Source organism: Leuresthes tenuis, unplaced genomic scaffold (genome assembly GCF_036924035.1).
Source record: "Leuresthes tenuis unplaced genomic scaffold, fLeuTen1.0.hap1 SCAF_24, whole genome shotgun sequence".
Classification (NCBI taxonomy): domain Eukaryota; kingdom Metazoa; phylum Chordata; class Actinopteri; order Atheriniformes; family Atherinopsidae; genus Leuresthes; species Leuresthes tenuis.
In genome coordinates, this window is record NW_027325378.1 from 979,015 (window position 1) to 998,936 (window position 19,922).

Genomic DNA, 19,922 nt, shown 5'->3' on the forward strand with positions numbered 1-19,922 from the left:
CTGACTCTAAAAACCGTCTCACAACCCAAATCTGACGCTGACTCTAAAAACCGTCTCACAACCCAAAACTGACTCTAAAAACCGTCTCACAACCCAAATCTGACGCTAAAAACCGTCTCACAACCCAAATCTGACACTGACTCTAAAAACCGTCTCACAACCCAAGTCTGACTCTAAAAACTGTCTCACAACCCAAGTCTGACTCTAAAAACCGTCTCACAACCCAAATCTGACTCTAAAAACCGTCTCACAACCCAAATCTGACGCTGACTCTAAAAACCGTCTCACAACCCAAATCTGACTCTAAAAACCGTCTCACAACCCAAGTCTGACTCTAAAAACTGTCTCACAACCCAAGTCTGACTCTAAAAACCGTCTCACAACCCAAATCTGACTCTAAAAACCGTCTCACAACCCAAATCTGACGCTGACTCTAAAAACCGTCTCACAACCCAAATCTGACTCTAAAAACCGTCTCACAACCCAAATCTGACTCTAAAAACCGTCTCACAACCCAAATCTGACTCTAAAAACCGTCTCACAACCCAAATCTGACGCTGACTCTAAAAACCGTCTCACAACCCAAATCTGACTCTAAAAACCGTCTCACAACCCAAATCTGACTCTAAAAACCGTCTCACAACCCAAATCTGACTCTAAAAACCGTCTCACAACCCAAATCTGACTCTAAAAACTGTCTCACAACCCAAGTCTGACTCTAAAAACCGTCTCACAACCCAAATCTGACTCTAAAAACTGTCTCACAACCCAAATCTGACTCTAAAAACCGTCTCACAACCCAAATCTGACTCTAAAAACCGTCTCACAACCCAAGTCTGACGCTGACTCTGTGGTTTTAGCTGCTGGACTCTTAAACCCTTTTAAACGCTGAAGTTCTCATCATCAGAAACAGATGAACCTGATGTAAAAGTGACCACCAACCCATCCTCCTCCTGTTCAGAACAGGTTCTGGTTCTGAAAAACATCAGCTCATCATTTCTGTTCCTGTAAAGGTCTGGAAGGTTCTGCTGGAGTTCTGTTTCTTTTCCAGAGGCAGCAGAAAAGGCTCATCATGAAACATGCTGGAAACCCCTCCTAGCCCAACTGGGACGGTACCTGCTGGGATCCACGGGCTGCTGGCCGGACGCTCCGTGGTGTCGCCCTGCTCCCAGTCGAAGTCGTCCTCTTTGGACTGGACCAGCAGGCAGTCTGCAGACGGGCCGGAGAGACAGGCTGAAACACAGAGAGGCGCTGGCTGAGTTTACTGAGAACGGTTTCACTCAGAATCAGGTCCAGAGTGGAGAATAACCCTTTACTGCTTAAATATGAAATATATAAATAAAAGTTTTATTACAACACACCTTTTCTTATTTTCATAAGCAACATTAACCAGTTTAAATTGTGCTTTTTAGTCTCAAGAAAAGGAAAAACAGTTCAATCAAGAGCTTTTTGTCAGTTTAGAGGAACTGAGGCTTATCAGGATGGATGGAAACAACTTTGTAAATCTGGATAAAATGCAGCTGATTCTGGTCTGGTCAATAAACTCTGACTGACCGGCTGATTCCTAGGTATGATATCCCAGGTATTAATGATATGATGTCCCAGGTATTAATGATACGATGTCCCAGGTATTAATGATATGATGTCCCAGGTATTAATGATATCCCAGGTATTAATGATATCCCAGGTATTAATGATATGATGTCCCAGGTATTAATGATACGATGTCCCAGGTATTAATGATACGATGTCCCAGGTATTAATGATACGATGTCCCAGGTATTAATGATATGATGTCCCAGGTATTAATGATACGATGTCCCAGGTATTAATGATACGATGTCCCAGGTATTAATGATACGATGTCCCAGGTATTAATGATACGATGTCCCAGGTATTAATGATACGATGTCCCAGGTATTAATGATACGATGTCCCAGGTATTAATGATACGATGTCCCAGGTATTAATGATACGATGTCCCAGGTATTAATGATACGATGTCCCAGGTATTAATGATATGTCCCAGGTATTAATGATATAATGTCCCAGGTATTAATGATACGATGTCCCAGGTATTAATGATATGTCCCAGGTATTAATGATATAATGTCCCAGGTATTAATGATACGATATCCCAGGTATTAATGATATGATGTCCCAGGTATTAATGATACGATGTCCCAGGTATTAATGATACGATGTCCCAGGTATTAATGATACGATGTCCCAGGTATTAATGATACGATGTCCCAGGTATTAATGATACGATGTCCCAGGTATTAATGATACGATATCCCAGGTATTAATGATACGATGTCCCAGGTATTAATGATACGATGTCCCAGGTATTAATGATACGATGTCCCAGGTATTAATGATACGATGTCCCAGGTATTAATGATACGATGTCCCAGGTATTAATGATACGATGTCCCAGGTATTAATGATACGATGTCCCAGGTATTAATGATACGATGTCCCAGGTATTAATGATACGATGTCCCAGGTATTAATGATACGATGTCCCAGGTATTAATGATACGATGTCCCAGGTATTAATGATACGATGTCCCAGGTATTAATGATACGATGTCCCAGGTATTAATGATACGATGTCCCAGGTATTAATGATACGATGTCCCAGGTATTAATGATATCCCAGGTATTAATGATACGATGTCCCAGGTATTAATGATGTCCCAGGTATTAATGATACGATGTCCCAGGTATTAATGATACGATGTCCCAGGTATTAATGATACGATGTCCCAGGTATTAATGATATAATGTCCCAGGTATTAATGATACGATGTCCCAGGTATTAATGATACGATGTCCCAGGTATTAATGATACGATGTCCCAGGTATTAATGATATGATGTCCCAGGTATTAATGATGTCCCAGGTATTAATGATACGATGTCCCAGGTATTAATGATACGATGTCCCAGGTATTAATGATACGATGTCCCAGGTATTAATGATACGATGTCCCAGGTATTAATGATATAATGTCCCAGGTATTAATGATACGATGTCCCAGGTATTAATGATACGATGTCCCAGGTATTAATGATATCCCAGGTATTAATGATACGATGTCCCAGGTATTAATGATGTCCCAGGTATTAATGATACGATGTCCCAGGTATTAATGATACGATGTCCCAGGTATTAATGATACGATGTCCCAGGTATTAATGATATAATGTCCCAGGTATTAATGATACGATGTCCCAGGTATTAATGATACGATGTCCCAGGTATTAATGATACGATGTCCCAGGTATTAATGATACGATGTCCCAGGTATTAATGATGTCCCAGGTATTAATGATACGATGTCCCAGGTATTAATGATACGATGTCCCAGGTATTAATGATATGATGTCCCAGGAATTAATGATACGATGTCCCAGGTATTAATGATATGATATCCCAGGTATTAATGATATGATGTCCCAGGTATTAATGATATAATGTCCCAGGTATTAATGATACGATGTCCCAGGTATTAATGATACGATGTCCCAGGTATTAATGATACGATGTCCCAGGTATTAATGATACGATATCCCAGGTATTAATGATACGATATCCCAGGTATTAATGATATGATGTCCCAGGTATTAATGATACGATGTCCCAGGTATTAATGATACGATGTCCCAGGTATTAATGATACGATGTCCCAGGTATTAATGATATAATGTCCCAGGTATTAATGATACGATGTCCCAGGTATTAATGATACGATGTCCCAGGTATTAATGATACGATGTCCCAGGTATTAATGATATGATATCCCAGGTATTAATGATACGATGTCCCAGGTATTAATGATATAATGTCCCAGGTATTAATGATACGATGTCCCAGGTATTAATGATACGATATCCCAGGTATTAATGATACGATGTCCCAGGTATTAATGATGTCCCAGGTATTAATGATACGATGTCCCAGGTATTAATGATACGATGTCCCAGGTATTAATGATATGATGTCCCAGGTATTAATGATACGATGTCCCAGGTATTAATGATACGATGTCCCAGGAATTAATGATATGATGTCCCAGGTATTAATGATATGTCCCAGGAATTAATGATACGATGTCCCAGGTATTAATGATATGATGTCCCAGGTATTAATGATACGATGTCCCAGGTATTAATGATACGATGTCCCAGGTATTAATGATACGATGTCCCAGGTATTAATGATATGTCCCAGGAATTAATGATACGATGTCCCAGGTATTAATGATATAATGTCCCAGGTATTAATGATATAATGTCCCAGGTATTAATGATACGATGTCCCAGGTATTAATGATACGATGTCCCAGGTATTAATGATACGATGTCCCAGGTATTAATGATACGATGTCCCAGGTATTAATGATACGATATCCCAGGTATTAATGATACGATATCCCAGGTATTAATGATATGATGTCCCAGGTATTAATGATACGATGTCCCAGGTATTAATGATACGATGTCCCAGGTATTAATGATACGATGTCCCAGGTATTAATGATATAATGTCCCAGGTATTAATGATACGATGTCCCAGGTATTAATGATACGATGTCCCAGGTATTAATGATACGATGTCCCAGGTATTAATGATATGATATCCCAGGTATTAATGATACGATGTCCCAGGTATTAATGATATAATGTCCCAGGTATTAATGATACGATGTCCCAGGTATTAATGATACGATATCCCAGGTATTAATGATACGATGTCCCAGGTATTAATGATGTCCCAGGTATTAATGATACGATGTCCCAGGTATTAATGATACGATGTCCCAGGTATTAATGATATGATGTCCCAGGTATTAATGATACGATGTCCCAGGTATTAATGATACGATGTCCCAGGAATTAATGATATGATGTCCCAGGTATTAATGATATGTCCCAGGAATTAATGATACGATGTCCCAGGTATTAATGATATGATGTCCCAGGTATTAATGATACGATGTCCCAGGTATTAATGATACGATGTCCCAGGTATTAATGATACGATGTCCCAGGTATTAATGATATGTCCCAGGAATTAATGATACGATGTCCCAGGTATTAATGATATAATGTCCCAGGTATTAATGATATAATGTCCCAGGTATTAATGATACGATGTCCCAGGTATTAATGATACGATGTCCCAGGTATTAATGATATGATATCCCAGGTATTAATGATACGATGTCCCAGGTATTAATGATACGATGTCCCAGGTATTAATGATATAATGTCCCAGGTATTAATGATACGATGTCCCAGGTATTAATGATATGTCCCAGGTATTAATGATATAATGTCCCAGGTATTAATGATACGATGTCCCAGGTATTAATGATACGATGTCCCAGGTATTAATGATATAATGTCCCAGGTATTAATGATATGTCCCAGGTATTAATGATATAATGTCCCAGGTATTAATGATACGATGTCCCAGGTATTAATGATACGATGTCCCAGGTATTAATGATACGATGTCCCAGGTATTAATGATATAATGTCCCAGGTATTAATGATACGATGTCCCAGGTATTAATGATATGTCCCAGGTATTAATGATATAATGTCCCAGGTATTAATGATACGATGTCCCAGGTATTAATGATACGATGTCCCAGGTATTAATGATACGATGTCCCAGGTATTAATTATACGATGTCCCAGGTATTAATGATACGATGTCCCAGGTATTAATGATATAATGTCCCAGGTATTAATGATACGATGTCCCAGGTATTAATGATATGATATCCCAGGTATTAATGATACGATGTCCCAGGTATTAATGATATAATGTCCCAGGTATTAATGATATAATGTCCCAGGTATTAATGATACGATGTCCCAGGTATTAATGATACGATGTCCCAGGTATTAATGATACGATGTCCCAGGTATTAATGATATCCCAGGTATTAATGATATGTCCCAGGTATTAATGATATAATGTCCCAGGTATTAATGATATAATGTCCCAGGTATTAATGATATCCCAGGTATTAATGATATGTCCCAGGTATTAATGATATAATGTCCCAGGTATTAATGATATAATGTCCCAGGTATTAATGATACGATGTCCCAGGTATTAATGATACGATGTCCCAGGTATTAATGATATGATATCCCAGGTATTAATGATACGATGTCCCAGGTATTAATGATATAATGTCCCAGGTATTAATGATATAATGTCCCAGGTATTAATGATACGATGTCCCAGGTATTAATGATACGATGTCCCAGGTATTAATGATACGATGTCCCAGGTATTAATGATATCCCAGGTATTAATGATATGTCCCAGGTATTAATGATATAATGTCCCAGGTATTAATGATATAATGTCCCAGGTATTAATGATATAATGTCCCAGGTATTAATGATATCCCAGGTATTAATGATATGTCCCAGGTATTAATGATATAATGTCCCAGGTATTAATGATATAATGTCCCAGGTATTAATGATATCCCAGGTATTAAATGCTGGACTGTTTGATTATTTGAGATTATTTGAGATTATTTGAGATTATTTGCGTGACCTGCGGCTGTGAACCGGTGTGTTTGTGGGTCTTCCTGGAGAATCTGATTGGTGGACGGGTGAGCGGCTGCAGCTGTGATGGCGTCCCTGTTAAACGTTTCCTGATCCTCGGCTCTGACAGCAGCTTGTAAACAGATAATGTTCTTCAGAGGGAGACAGTTCCAGTTCATTACGATTTCCCAGCATGCTCCCTGCTGGCTCCTCACACACTGGTAATAGATGTAAACCTCCTCCTTCCTCCTGACTCAAAGACGTGTAAATCCCTCCATTCAGAGCGCACACCCCCCTGTGCGTGCACGTGTGTGTGTGTGAACACTGTGTGCCCCCCCTACGTGCACGTGCGTGCGTGCACGTGTGTGTGTGTGAACACTGTGAGGCATCTCCGACGCCTCGTCAGCCTCTTCACTGTAATGACTCTGTGAGTGTGGCTGTCATCTGAGAGCGCTGACATTAAAGAGCTGGAAGGCTCATTTTCTTCCTTTATAACAGAAGGCGCACACATGCACGTACGTGCACGGACACACACACACATGCACGTACGTGCACGGACACACACACACACGCACGTCCCGCCGGGCAGTGTTAGCTCATCAACAGATACCAGACACAATCTCTTTAATCTGCTGCTATGAATTTGCATCTATATAACAAACTGAGCACGCACACACGTGCACACACACACGTGCACGCACACACGTGCACACACACAGGTGCACGCACAGCTCCCCCAGAGGAAAACACTCTCAGCCTCTTGATCAGTCCACACTGAACAGATGTGTGTGTGACCATCATCCATAAAGTGTGATCATGTTGCCAGCAGCAGATGATGAGCAGCAACATGAAGGCTTCATGGCCGTGACCACGAGGACGGGAAAGGATGGGAAACACGCCGCCGCCGCCGCTCCGGCGGGTCGCCTCGTCTCATCAGAGCAAAACAAAGCCGAGAGGGAGGGAGAAGATTGTTGTCGGGCTTCTTCGCCTCGACTCGCCTCGACAGGAAATGAGACAAAAGCACACACACCTCCAGGGAGCTGTCACATGCACACACACACACACACATGCACACACACACGCACACACACACACACATGCACACACATGCACATGCACACACACATGCACACACACACACCTGCACACAGACATTTCCAAAGTGTCATTCCGACACATTCCAGGCACTCCTCCCCAGAGTTTGTGTGTGTGTGTGTGCATGTGTGTGCATGTGTGTGCGTGTGTGTGTGCATGTGTGTGTGTGTGTGTGTGCATGTGTGTGCATGTGTGTGCGTGTGTGTGTGCATGTGTGTGTGTGTGTGTGTGCATGTGTGTGTGCATGTGTGTGTGTGCTGGCAGAGTGATGACAGGAGGCAGCGAACACCCAGAGGACACACAAACGCAGCTCTGTGTGTGAGAACACCAGCAGTAATTAATCATAATGTGTAGCTATTGATCGTCTGCCCTCTGTATTCTCCAGCTGCCTGATCAATAACTACGACTCCACTGCTGCTCCTCTCCCCTAAACCCGAAGCAGCAGCAGCAGATTTAACCCGGGACCGCATCACTCCTCACAGAGTTCCCCCTGCAGCGCTCAGGTCCAACGGGAACAGCTTCAGTTCGTCTGGATTCAGCAGCAGAAAGTTCTGACTGATCCGGGTCTTTCTGTCTTTAAGAGATGCAATTTGATCAATAACGAAAGAAGCATCCGGCCCACAAGTGTCTTTCTTTGTCTTTAGTTATTGCAAAGGGAGCATTACAGGGTGTCAGTCCCTGAATGCTCAGAGAGGAACCACGAGCTCACATCATTTATAGGTCTGTAAGTCACTTCTCTTTTACACCTCGTGCTGCAAAACAGGAAAACAGGAGCCACAGTCCAACCGAAGAGTGCAACTGGGACTTTCTATCATGCTAATGGATTTTATTTACCTATGAAACCCAACACAGGAGCTGATTGAACATATCGTGACCCTAACCCTTATCTGTAGAAACACAGAAGAACACAATATTCAATTTCAAAACCTTTAAGTTTCCCTTATTTACAATGATGTCGAGTTACAACGAAAAAATACAGACAAAGCAAAGATTAAGACTAAATTAAAACATTAAGACTCGGTACTCCGTAAAAACAGGTGAAGGAAGGTGGTTTGAGCACAAAGTCTCAAAATGTCCAGCAGCAGTGAGAGATCATGAGAATGTTTTGAAGGTGGCTCCATGTGGTTGGTGCACAAAAACAAAAAGAAGTCTTTCCTAGTTCAGACTGGAGCCGTAGAATAGTCAACTGAGCAGGTTTGGTGAGTTCCTGTGGTCCAGTCCAGCATGGATGATATATATGGTGCTAAGTGTCCAGTTAGAGCTTTGTGAATAAAAAGATAAAAGTGTTTATCCCGTCTCTGTGTGGCAGAGGTCTAGGGTTAGGGTGTAATCCCTAACCCTAGACCTAACCCCTAACCCCTAACCCTAGGGGTTAAACACTAACCCTAAACCTAACCCTTACAGGGAGCAGGGAGTATTATAGGGATCTCCAGCACTAAAGTGAGTCGAGGGGTTTGAGAGCAGCAGCATGCCTAAAGATTATGCCACAATAATCAAGGACTGATAAAAAGATTGCCTCGACTATACTTTTCCTACAGTCCAAGGGGGAAACTGGACCTGTTTCTGTGTAAGAATCCATGTTTTAGCCGGAGTTTTGTGTTTAAAAGTAAATGAGTCATCGAACGAAATGCCGAGGTTCTTATATTCTGTGACTCTCTGAATGCAGCAACCATTCAGTGTTATAGGTGCAGACTGCTAAAATCAATACCTCTAGAAAAAAAACAGGAACTTTGTTTTGCTTGCATTGAGTTTAAGATCAACACGTGCATTTTGAACAGCAGTAAAAGAGGTTCTCAACTGCAAGCTGTACAATGTCAGCAGAGCAGAACAAAGCTGTGTCATCTGCATAAAGATTAGCAATATCATTTATATGAATTGTAAATAAAACAGGTCCCAGAACTGATCCTTGTGGAACACCTTTTGTTACTGATAAAATTTTTCCGGCTTTCTGAGTTCTTTCCCAAAGGTGATTCTGAAACCATCTACAGGCAGATAAATCAAACCAGATATTAGATCATTTCTGAATAAGCAGAGCATGATCAACCGTATTGAAAACTTTTGATAAATCAATAAAAACAGCAGCACAGTGTTTCCTTTTGTCCAGAGAGGTTACAATATCATTTACAACCAATTAGACAGCGGAGATTCTACTGTGCATAGGTCTAAAGCCAGATTGGTAAAACCCAGCGCGGTTGGACAGGTGTAGTAGATAAGGACAGGAGCTCTGTATTAAGGGAAAATATGCCTGCAGCAGCCTTTCAGCGTGAAGCTGCTGAAGAAGCTACTGTCACCAAAAGAGGGGGGGGTCCAGATATAATCACTGTCTGGAAGTCCTGCTCTTGTAGAAAGTAGAAAAAAGTATTTTTCATAAAGTATATCCCCCACTGGGGGATGAATAAAGTATTTTTTTCATCTGTTTCATATATGAAACTTGGGCTGATGGTTGACTTTGTTGTTCACCAAATAAAATGAAGATCGGGTTCTTGGATTGGGAGTAAAGCTGGTCCCACCCGCGGACCTGAGGATCTTGGGTTTACCATCTTCTATCTGGACTGGCCTCGGCAGGCATTATGTCCGGAGGAGTGACCATCGGGATGGTGATATCCAACTCAGCAGAGACAGCAGCTTTGACATTTATTTGTTGTCATTCAGCTGTCAGTTCACCTCCCCAGGAGCGCTGAGAGGGGATCAAACCGGCAACCTTCAGGTTATTGGACGACCCGCACTCACCACTGAGCCACGGCCGCCCTTATAATGAAACCCTAACCTTCAGATCTTCAGTCTGACGCTCTCCCAACTGAAGCTAAAAAAGGTTTGAAGCCACGCCTCCAGGGGAGACGGGGATCTAAGACGGCTCGGCTATCCTGACCAACTCGGCGATGGTCCAGCTCAGGTGAAGACACCTGCCACATCCAGAAGGTGATGTGAGTGGGCTGTGGTAGAAGCAGATGATGGCTGAGGGGACAGAGAAAAAGGCTCCGACAGTTTGTTTGTTTACATTAGCCGCTAGCGTTAGCTAGTTAGCACATGTGGTATCAGCAGCTGATGCAGTTAAAACAGGCAAAGCGTTTGAAGGCAGTCGGGAAATGAAAGCAGACTTAGCCCTCCAAGGACGGGAATTTACCGGCATGGACCCAGAACTGGGCCCTGATGGTCATCAGATGTGGTCTGATGACCATCAGGGCCCGGTTCTGGGCCCATCCAGAACTCTGCGGTGAGCCGACAGCCAGCCTCAGTGGACCCGATGTAGAAAGAGTCGATTGTTTCTGGACTGGTCTGGTCTAGAAAACAGATTAAAGACTCAGAACATGTAGACACACCCACAGGGTTTGTGCTGACCAAAGAGCACCAATGCATGTGTGCACGGAAAGCTGGTTCACGTGCGCTCCACAGTAACACGTCTGTGTGCTCAGAGGAAATGTGATCCTGTTGATAGGACACATACCAATACACCAACAGGAAATGAGTGTCAGGATGAAATGTCACATTCATATCGGGGCGCCGCTGCTGTTGCCATGGTTTCGGCGGCCTTGCCAGAACCCATGCTGTGTGTGTGCGTATCCTGATAAGATGTGTGTTGAAACCTGAGCATGGGTCATGACCTGTGACCTTCTGGGGGCTTAGAAACACGCCATGGAGACGGGCGTTTCATACAGAGGTGGAGTTCAGTTTAAATTTTATTTAAACAGTTTAAATTTTATTTAAACAGTTTAAATTTTATTTAAACAGTTTAAATTTTATTTAACAGAGCATGTGTCAGAGACACTTAGATTTAGACATCCCATATTAGTCAGAAAAGTATAAACAAACTACAGCCACATATCAGCCTGACTGAGATGCTGTGGTGGGACCTTAAGAGAGCTGTGCAGAAACCAAAGCTGCAAACCTCAATGAGCTGAAGCAGCGCTGGAGAGAAGAGGGCCGAGATTCCTCCAGAACCAGGAGAGAGACTGAGAACGTCCCACAGGAAACCATCACTGCAGCTCACTGCTGCTGAAGCTGCTGGATCAGGGGTTCACTTAGTTTTACTCACTGCTGCTGAAGCTGCTGGATCAGGGGTTCACTTAGTTTATCACTCACTGCTGCTGAAGCTGCTGGATCAGGGGTTCACTTAGTTTTACACTCACTGCTGCTGAAGCTGCTGGATCAGGGGTTCACTTAGTTTTACACTCACTGCTGCTGAAGCTGCTGGATCAGGGGTTCACTTAGTTTCTCACTCACTGCTGCTGAAGCTGCTGGATCAGGGGTTCACTTAGTTTCTCACTCACTGCTGCTGAAGCTGCTGGATCAGGGGTTCACTTAGTTTTACACTCACTGCTGATGAAGCTGCTGGATCAGGGGTTCACTTAGTTTCTCACTCACTGCTGCTGAAGCTGCTGGATCAGGGGTTCACTTAGTTTATCACTCACTGCTGCTGAAGCTGCTGGATCAGGGGTTCACTTAGTTTTACACTCACTGCTGCTGTTTTAACACCTGCTGAGGAACAGAGGAACCTAACCTCTAACCCGGCTTTGGAAGCGACAGGAAGCTGGTTTTTGTTCTAATGTGTAAAAACCAGGTCTGATAGAAGGTGGAACAGAAAAAATCAAATAGAAAGATCAATACAGAAAGACAAAAACTCCCAATGAAGAAATGAGGCAGGAAAAAAACAGACAAAAGGAACACGATGCAAAGACTTCTGACTAAATATAAGAAGGTTTCAACACAATGAACAGATAGAAAAGATGGAATCGACTGATAATAAATTAAGAAAATAAAACACAAAATGCTTCAAGGTAGAAAAGAAGAAACAGAATAATTGGACCAAATCACATGAAATAATCCAGAGTAAGAGATTAACTGGAGAAGATAAAGAAAAGTTGTGTTATCAAAGAGTCCAGATGAAGGAGGAAGAAGTGGAAGTTCTTCTTCTGCATCTCCGAGGAGGAGAAATCTCCTCCACAGAGATCTGATCACATTTAGCTGATCTGCTGGTGGGCCGGATTAGAACTCTGCTGCTGCCAATCACTAATCCATCCTAATCTATCAGAGCCGGCCAATCACACACGCATGCATCAAACTGGGTTTTCCTGACCACGTGAAACACAAAGAGTCTCTCCGAAGCTCCCGAAAGTGTCAGGAAACGACTGAAGGCGCCTAATGGCGGCGTTCAGGCGTGACATAGGCCTATGTGGTCATTGAGCCTGTTCCAGCTTCACCTTCGTTTTTAGGGCAAAACATCAAGTTAAAGTTGTGGGAAAACTCTGAAGCTGAGCTCCGTTCATCAGGGACTGAATGTCTAAAACAGGACACAAAGAGAAAGGTTTCCAGGAAGTAAGGAAGTCTTCTGTAAATAAGAGGCGGAGCCAGAAGCTCCTGCGTTGCTTCATAACAGACTGCTGAAGAAGAGGAAGATGGAGGAAAAGCTGAAGAAAAGAAAAGAAAGAACATTGAAGAAGATCCTCTGGTTAAAAAAGTAAAAAAAGAGGAAACCAGACAACAGGAAACAGGAAATAAGGAAGAAAGACACAAAAAGGAAACTGCAGAAGAAGAGATGACTGATCAGAGCAGAAACTGTCCATCATTTCAACAACCATGGATTTGTTCATTGATTGTATTTTTGATGATTGTATTCTCCTGTTTTTTTTATCACAAACACACACAGAAACACACACAGAAACACACACACAGAAACACACACAAAAACACACAGAAACACACAGAAACACACACAGAAACACACAGAAACACACACAGAAACACACACACAGAAACACACACAAAAACACACAGAAACACACACAAAAACACACAGAAACACACAGAAACACACACAGAAACACACACAGAAACACACAGAAACACACACAGAAACACACAGAAACACACAGTAACACACACAGAAACACACACACAGAAACACACACAGAAACACACACAGAAACACACAGAAACACACACAGAAACACACAGAAACACACACACACAGAAACACACACAGAAACACACACAAACACACACAGAAACACACAGAAACACACACAGAAACACACAGAAACACACACAGAAACACACAGAAACACACACACAAACACACACAGAAACACACAGAAACACACACAGAAACACACACACAAACACACACAGAAACACACAGAAACACACACAGAAACACACAGAAACACACACAGAAACACACAGAAACACACACAGAAACACACACACAAACACACACAGAAACACACAAACACACACACAGAAACACACAGAAACACACAGAAACACACACAGAAACACACAGAAACACACACAGAAACACACACAAACACACACAGAAACACACAGAAACACACACAGAAACACACACAGAAACACACACAGAAACACACACACAAACACACACAGAAACACACAAACACACACACAGAAACACACAGAAACACACAGAAACACACACAGAAACACACACAGAAACACACACAGAGTCCTGTTGTTCCGTATTAGCCGGCGCCGGCTCACCAGCTGAATGTTAACTACTCCCAACACCAGGCTTCAGATTTTCTCTGAACTCTGGAAACACAACGCTGATTAAAGCTGCTGAGTCATGTTGTCCACATGTGTCAGCACCAACCAGAGAAACACGACCAAACCCAGAACCGAACAGAACCGAACAGAACCGAACAGAACCGAACAGAACCGAACAGAACCGAACAGAACCGAACAGAACTGAACAGAACCGAACAGAACCGAACAAGACCACAGAGCCAGTGTGAACATGGCTCCCTGACAGTCTGCCTGAGCTCAAGCAAAATCAAACAAACTGACTGATGTTTTCATGACCTGTTAAACACGGCTGCAGGTTCCCAGGTTCTGCACAACCTGTCAGTTTGGGGAATAAGACGCCTGAAATGCACCTGATGGAGCTGAAATAATCTAACTGATGTATAGAGTTAAAACCCTGAAAGCTGAAGACAGTACAAGGTAGTTATCATAATGTTATGCGTTTACGTCTTTATGCGTTCAAGTCGTTATGCGTTCAAGTCGTTCTGCGTTTACGTCTTTATGTGTTCAAGTCGTTCTGCGTTAAAGTCGTTCTGCGTTTACGTCTTTATGTGTTCAAGTCGTTCTGCGTTTACGTCTTTATGCGTTCAAGTCGTTATGCGTTTACGTCGTTATGTGTTCAAGTCGTTCTGCGTTAAAGTCGTTCTGCGTTTACGTCTTTATGTGTTCAAGTCGTTCTGCGTTTACGTCTTTATGTGTTCAAGTCGTTCAGCGTTTACGTCTTTATGCGTTCAAGTCGTTCTGCGTTTACGTCTTTATGCGTTCAAGTCGTTCTGCGTTAAAGTCGTTCTGCGTTTACGTCTTTATGCGTTCAAGTCGTTCTGCGTTTACGTCTTTATGCGTTCAAGTCGTTATGCGTTCAAGTCGTTATGTGTTCAAGTCGTTCTGCGTTTACGTCTTTATGCGTTCAAGTCGTTCTGCGTTAAAGTCGTTCTGCGTTTACGTCTTTATGTGTTCAAGTCGTTCTGCGTTTACGTCTTTATGCGTTCAAGTCGTTCTGCGTTTACGTCTTTATGCGTTTACGTCTTTATGCGTTCAAGTCGTTCTGCGTTTACGTCTTTATGCGTTTACGTCTTTATGCGTTCAAGTCGTTCTGCGTTTACGTCTTTATGCGTTCAAGTCGTTCTGCGTTTACGTCTTTATGCGTTTACGTCTTTATGCGTTCAAGTCGTTCTGCGTTTACGTCTTTATGCGTTTACGTCTTTATGCGTTCAAGTCGTTCTGCGTTTACGTCTTTATGCGTTCAAGTCGTTCTGCGTTTTCGTCTTTATGCGTTTACGTCTTTATGTGTTCAAGTCGTTCTGCGTTTACGTCGTTATGCGTTCAAGTCGTTCTGCGTTTACGTCTTTATGCGTTCAAGTCGTTCTGCATTTACGTCTTTATGCGTTCAAGTCGTTCTGCGTTTACGTCTTTATGCGTTTACGTCTTTATGCGTTCAAGTCGTTATGCGTTTACGTCTTTATGCGTTCAAGTCGTTCTGCGTTTACGTCTTTGTGTTCAAGTCGTTCTGCATTTACGTCTTTATGCGTTCAAGTCGTTCTGCGTTTACGTCTTTATGCGTTTACGTCTTTATGCGTTCAAGTCGTTATGCGTTTACGTCTTTATGCGTTCAAGTCGTTCTGCGTTTACGTCTTTGTGTTCAAGTCGTTCTGCGTTTACGTCGTTATGCGTTCAAGTCGTTCTGCGTTTACGTCTTTATGCGTTTACGTCTTTATGCGTTCAAGTCGTTATGCGTTTACGTCTTTATGCGTTCAAGTCGTTCTGCGTTTACGTCTTTGTGTTCAAGTCGTTCTGCATTTACGTCTTTATGCGTTCAAGTCGTTATGCGTTAAAGTCGTTATGCGTTCAAGTCGTTATGCGTTAAAGTCTTTATGCGTTCAAGTCGTTATGCGTTTACGTCTTTATGCGTTTACGTCTTTATGCGTTCAAGTCGTTCTGCGTTTACGTCTTTATGCGTTTACGTCTTTATGCGTTCAAGTCGTTATGCGTTAAAGTCGTTATGCGTTCAAGTCGTTATGCGTTAAAGTCTTTATGCGTTCAAGTCGTTATGCGTTTACGTCTTTATGCGTTTACGTCTTTATGCGTTCAAGTCGTTCTGCGTTTACGTCTTTATGCGTTTACGTCTTTATGCGTTCAAGTCGTTCTGCGTTTACGTCTTTATGCGTTCAAGTCGTTCTGCGTTTACGTCTTTATGTGTTCAAGTCGTTCTGCGTTTACGTCTTTATGCGTTCAAGTCGTTCTGCGTTTACGTCTTTATGTGTTCAAGTCGTTATGCGTTTACGTCTTTGTGTTCAAGTCGTTCTGCGTTTACGTCTTTATGCGTTCAAGTCGTTATGCGTTTACGTCTTTGTGTTCAAGTCGTTCTGCGTTTACGTCTTTATGCGTTTACGTCTTTATGCGTTCAAGTCGTTCTGCGTTTACGTCTTTATGCGTTCAAGTCGTTCTGCGTTTACGTCTTTATGCGTTCAAGTCGTTCTGCGTTTACGTCTTTATGCGTTCAAGTCGTTATGCGTTTACGTCTTTATGCGTTCAAGTCGTTCTGCGTTTACGTCTTTATGCGTTTACGTCTTTATGCGTTCAAGTCGTTCTGCGTTTACGTCTTTATGCGTTCAAGTCGTTCTGCGTTTACGTCTTTGTGTTCAAGTCGTTATGCGTTTACGTCTTTATGCGTTCAAGTCGTTCTGCGTTTACGTCTTTATGTGTTCAAGTCGTTATGCGTTTACGTCTTTGTGTTCAAGTCGTTCTGCGTTTACGTCTTTATGCGTTCAAGTCGTTATGCGTTTACGTCTTTGTGTTCAAGTCGTTCTGCGTTTACGTCTTTATGCGTTCAAGTCGTTCTGCGTTTACGTCTTTATGCGTTTACGTCTTTATGTGTTCAAGTCGTTCTGCGTTTACGTCTTTATGCGTTCAAGTCGTTCTGCGTTTACGTCTTTGTGTTCAAGTCGTTATGCGTTTACGTCTTTATGCGTTCAAGTCGTTCTGCGTTTACGTCTTTATGTGTTCAAGTCGTTATGCGTTTACGTCTTTATGCGTTCAAGTCGTTCTGCGTTTACGTCTTTATGTGTTCAAGTCGTTATGCGTTTACGTCTTTGTGTTCAAGTCGTTCTGCGTTTACGTCTTTATGCGTTCAAGTCGTTCTGCGTTTACGTCTTTATGCGTTCAAGTCGTTCTGCGTTTACGTCTTTATGCGTTCAAGTCGTTCTGCGTTTACGTCTTTATGCGTTCAAGTCGTTCTGCGTTAAAGTCGTTATGCGTTTACGTCTTTGTGTTCAAGTCGTTCTGCGTTTACGTCTTTATGCGTTTACGTCTTTATGTGTTCAAGTCGTTCTGCGTTTACGTCTTTATGCGTTCAAGTCGTTCTGCGTTTACGTCTTTATGCGTTCAAGTCGTTCTGCGTTTACGTCTTTATGTGTTAAAGTCGTTATGCGTTCAAGTCGTTCTGCGTTAAAGTCTTTATGCGTTCAAGTCGTTATGCGTTTACGTCTTTGTGTTCAAGTCGTTCTGCGTTTACGTCTTTATGCGTTCAAGTCGTTCTGCGTTTACGTCTTTATGCGTTCAAGTCGTTCTGCGTTTACGTCTTTATGCGTTCAAGTCGTTCTGCGTTTACGTCTTTATGCGTTCAAGTCGTTCTGCGTTTACGTCTTTGTGTTCAAGTCGTTATGCGTTTACGTCTTTGTGTGTTCAAGTCGTTCTGCGTTTACGTCTTTATGCGTTCAAGTCGTTCTGCGTTTACGTCTTTATGCGTTCAAGTCGTTCTGCGTTTACGTCTTTATGCGTTCAAGTCGTTCTGCGTTTACGTCTTTATGCGTTCAAGTCGTTATGCGTTTACGTCTTTATGTGTTCAAGTCGTTACGCGTTTACGTCTTTGTGTTCAAGTCGTTATGCGTTTACGTCTTTATGCGTTCAAGTCGTTACGCGTTTACGTCTTTGTGTTCAAGTCGTTATGTGTTTACGTCTTTATGTGTTCAAGTCGTTATGCGTTTACGTCTTTGTGTTCAAGTCGTTATGCGTTTCCGTCTTTATGCGTTCAAGTCGTTATGTGTTTACGTCTTTATGCGTTCAAGTCGTTACGCGTTTACGTCTTTGTGTTCAAGTCGTTATGTGTTTACGTCTTTATGCGTTCAAGTCGTTATGCGTTTCCGTCTTTATGCGTTCAAGTCGTTATGTGTTCAAGTCTTTATGCGTTCAAGTCTTTATGCGTTTACGTCTTTATGTGTTCAAGTCGTTATGCGTTTACATCTTTATGCGTTCAAGTCGTTATGCGTTTCCGTCTTTATGCGTTCAAGTCGTTATGTGTTCAAGTCTTTATGCGTTTACGTCTTTGTGTTCAAGTCGTTATGTGTTCAAGTCTTTATGCGTTCAAGTCGTTATGCGTTTACGTCTTTATGTGTTCAAGTCGTTCTGCGTTTACGTCTTTATGTGTTCAAGTCGTTCAGCGTTTACGTCTTTATGTGTTCAAGTCGTTATGCGTTTACGTCTTTATGTGTTCAAGTCGTTCTGCGTTTACGTCTTTATGTGTTCAAGTCGTTCTGCGTTTACGTCTTTATGTGTTCAAGTCTTTATGCGTTCAAGTCGTTCTGCGTTTACGTCTTTATGTGTTCAAGTCGTTCTGCGTTTACGTCTTTATGTGTTCAAGTCTTTATGCGTTTACGTCGTTATGCGTTCAAGTTGTTATGCGTTCAAGTCGTTCTGCGTTTACGTCTTTATGCGTTTACGTCTTTATGCGTTCAAGTCGTTATGCGTTTACGTCGTTATGCTTTTACGTCTTTATGCGTTTACGTCTTTATGCGTTCAAGTCGTTATGTGTTCAAGTCTTTATGCGTTCAAGTCGTTCTGCGTTTACGTCTTTATGCGTTCAAGTCGTTATGTGTTCAAGTCTTTATGCGTTCAAGTCGTTCTGCGTTTACGTCTTTATGCGTTTACGTCTTTATGCGTTCAAGTCGTTCTGCGTTTACGTCTTTATGCGTTCAAGTCGTTATGTGTTCAAGTCTTTATGCGTTCAAGTCGTTCTGCGTTTACGTCTTTATGCGTTTACGTCTTTATGCGTTCAAGTCGTTATGCGTTTACGTCGTTATGCGTTTACGTCTTTATGCGTTTACGTCTTTATGCGTTCAAGTCGTTATGTGTTCAAGTCTTTATGCGTTCAAGTCGTTCTGCGTTTACGTCTTTATGCGTTCAAGTCGTTATGTGTTCAAGTCGTTCTGTGTTTATGTTGTTATGTTTTCAAGTTCTGATTTTATGTCATTATGCATTTATGTTGTTATGTGCTCTAGTCATTATATGTTTACATCGTTATGCTTTCAAATAGACATGTGTTCGCGTTGATATGCGTTGGTGAGATGTTTCTTTGGGCTGCAGCTTGTGTTTCCAGCTCCAAGCCATCAGTGCCTCCAGGCCTGATGGGGGCCTGGTCTTCGTGTTGTATGTCCCACTTCCTCTGCAAGAAGAGGCCTTTCCTTCCTCTCTTTGTCTGTCCATCACACACATGCACTTCTATCTGTACGAGGACCCCCAGTCACAGACCACAGCCCAAAGACATTGACCCAGAATAAACCTCGTTCAAACATGAATCCTGGAACCAGGACTGAACAGTTTTCGCTTCGTTCCCACCCGAAGCGACTGTCCTCACAAAGGTAGATAGACGCACACACACAAACTGCCACCAATTATATTGTGTAACCAGGCTGATGTAATCTGTGTGCG

At 42.2% G+C, this 19,922-nt stretch overlaps 1 protein-coding gene across 7 annotated transcripts in view; it reads right to left on the minus strand.

Annotated features, from left to right (window-relative positions):
• The window catches only part of LOC140284937 (receptor-type tyrosine-protein phosphatase mu-like), a 195,647-nt gene that overhangs the window by 143,328 nt on the left and 32,397 nt on the right, over positions 1-19,922 (minus strand). For all 7 annotated transcript variants that reach the window (XM_072378984.1, XM_072378986.1, XM_072378987.1 and 4 more), the window contains exon 2: positions 1,117-1,233. In XM_072378984.1, the coding sequence (XP_072235085.1) occupies positions 1,117-1,233 (117 nt within the window). The remainder of the gene's footprint in view (positions 1-1,116; positions 1,234-19,922) is intronic.